This window comes from Vollenhovia emeryi, unplaced genomic scaffold, assembly GCF_000949405.1.
Source record: "Vollenhovia emeryi isolate VEMERY1.0 unplaced genomic scaffold, V.emery_V1.0 DF940517.1, whole genome shotgun sequence".
Classification (NCBI taxonomy): domain Eukaryota; kingdom Metazoa; phylum Arthropoda; class Insecta; order Hymenoptera; family Formicidae; genus Vollenhovia; species Vollenhovia emeryi.
This window is the reverse complement of record NW_011965849.1, coordinates 4,744-7,040: the sequence shown is the minus strand read 5'-3', so window position 1 is coordinate 7,040 and position 2,297 is coordinate 4,744. Positions and strand designations below refer to the sequence as shown.

Sequence of the window (2,297 nt, the reverse complement as noted above, 5' to 3'; positions counted from 1 at the left end):
TAGGCCGATAATAATTACGATTTTGTAAAATTTTATATAACTTTTCTTCTTAGTTTAACCCAATCTACTATAATCTTTGGGGTCGTCCATATCGAATCTGACACCCTGTATATGTATACTTTTTAAAAATAAAATAATAGTAAATGAAAATACTCATGTACCTTTATTTTTTGTATGACAACAAATTTTTATATTTTTTCAAATTTTGGAAATTACCTGTTTTGCCTTACAATACGTATAATAATTTTCAAAATCTGCAAAAAATATAAATATCTGCTTTATTCCTATCCAAATTGTAAATATAGGCCGGTATTCATAGTCGGATCTTACTTTAAGACAGTCCTAAATAATATCTTAAGATGCTAATACGGCTCTGTGATTGGTAGATGACAAAATAAGATATACTATAGTACTTACGACGATCTTCAATATAAGAATTAATCGACTATGAATACCAGCCATATAGGCACGGTCTTACATACAGGTCCGGAAGGTCAGGCCAAATTTTGGTGGTGGAGATAGGTCGAATTTTTAAGCCAATAAACGTTTGTCTCTTGGCCACGAGAGTCACTGCGGTAGGGTAGTAGACAGACACAGATATAGAAATCACGGGTTCTATATCTGTGTCTCTGTCTACTACCTTACCGCAGCGACTCTTGTGGCCAAAGACAAACGATTATTGGCTTAAAAATTCGACCTACCCCCACCATATAACTTTCCGGACCTGTAAGACCGTGGCCATAGGCATCGCGCGGGCGTTGAATGGATGCCCAACGGGCATCGGATGAATGTCCAATAGATGTCGAATGGATGCCCAACGGGCATCGGATGAATGTCCAATAGATGTCGAATGGATATCCATTGGGCGTCAAATGAGCGGCATTTGAGTGTTGACGAAATCTGAAGAGATCCGAAATATGCCCAAAGACCATCCATTTCGTGTCCCTATGTCCCCAAAATGGGCGCCCAATGGGCGTCAAATGAGCGGTCATTGGTGCATCCATTGCGCGCCCTTGGAGCGTCCATGGGACAGATTCGGGACAGGAAATGGGCGCCCAACCGGAGAGCTCGGGACGTCCTTTGGACGCCCAAGGGACGTCCATGTGTCGTGTGGGAAGTAATCTTCCAGAAGTCTCCTCTCGCGAGAGACTCCTAGAAGAGAAATTAGTTTGAACGTTCGATCTCGAACATTTTAATTACTTTTTTTCCTGCAATAGCGTCGCTACCACTTGTTGTTCGTCATTCGGCAATCTGCGTTTTCTAATTATGGTCACTCCATCATCTGCAAAATATATAATTAAAACCACTTAACTTTTTATATTTTAAATAATAATAATCAAAATTAATTTACCTAATAAAGGATAAAAATAATATGTTTGAGGATCGGTTATGTATTGTGTGTACCCTACGAGATAAGAATGATTTACGATCTCTGATTTCTCACAGATTGTTTCACATAGACCACACGTTTGTACTAAGGATTCGTCCTGAAAAATACATGAAATTTAATTAATATTACAAATTATTATATTTTATTTTATATTAATATTTATATTTACATTATACAAATATTTCTATTTATTTACTTCAACATTTATATTTTATTTATTTTTTATAAATATATTGTGTGCTTTAATTATAATATAATTTTTTAAATATTTCTAACCTCAAACCGCTAACCTCTTTAGCGAACAAAAATCTTTAGAAATTATATTTCTTATATAACTCTATATACCATGTATATATTATTACTTAAAAATACTACTCTAAAATATTTTACATACTTCAAAGTCCATTTTCGTATTAAGATTAGTTAACTACGATTCAGCGACGACGCTGGATATTGAACAAATCCAACTTTATTTCTTTGACGCTAGCGACAAGGTGAAATCACGTGACACTCCTTGACGTTCATTTTCAGCGTCTCATGAATTTGCACCTTTAATACGGTATCATACGGTATCCAGTGAAATTGTTGAAAAATAAGAACTGTGGTACCAAAAAAAGTGTTTCGGACGTTCATATATAAAGTGCTGCAAGTTTTAGAAATAAATTTGTTGAAGAGACAATGGAATTTTCTCCTCAGCACAGAAAAAAAATAGCCGGAGGAAGTTGCTGCGTGAAAACTTGTGCCTCCAAAAAATATAACAACGTTAATTTAAGTTTCCACAGAATTCCAAGATATGGAAGTGCTAAAATTGCAAGAACCAATTTATTTGGCAATGTGGAATTTGTGGATAAACGTTCAGAATAGTTAAGAAAATTAAATGTTACTGATGATAAGAAGGAGCAATTAG

General features: G+C 35.1%; 1 protein-coding gene across 1 annotated transcript; it reads right to left on the bottom strand.

Moving 5' to 3' along the window:
* Positions 1-245: 245 nt before the first annotated feature.
* LOC105555950 lies at positions 246-1,722 on the bottom strand. Its single transcript, XM_012003000.1, has 3 exons — positions 1,667-1,722; positions 1,352-1,487; positions 246-1,282 (listed from the first exon to the last, which is right to left on the bottom strand). Exon 3 carries the CDS (start codon positions 1,101-1,103, stop codon positions 642-644), a length of 462 nt encoding a protein of 153 aa, XP_011858390.1. The 5' UTR covers positions 1,104-1,282; positions 1,352-1,487; positions 1,667-1,722; the 3' UTR covers positions 246-641.
* Between the last annotated feature and the right edge of the window lie 575 nt (positions 1,723-2,297).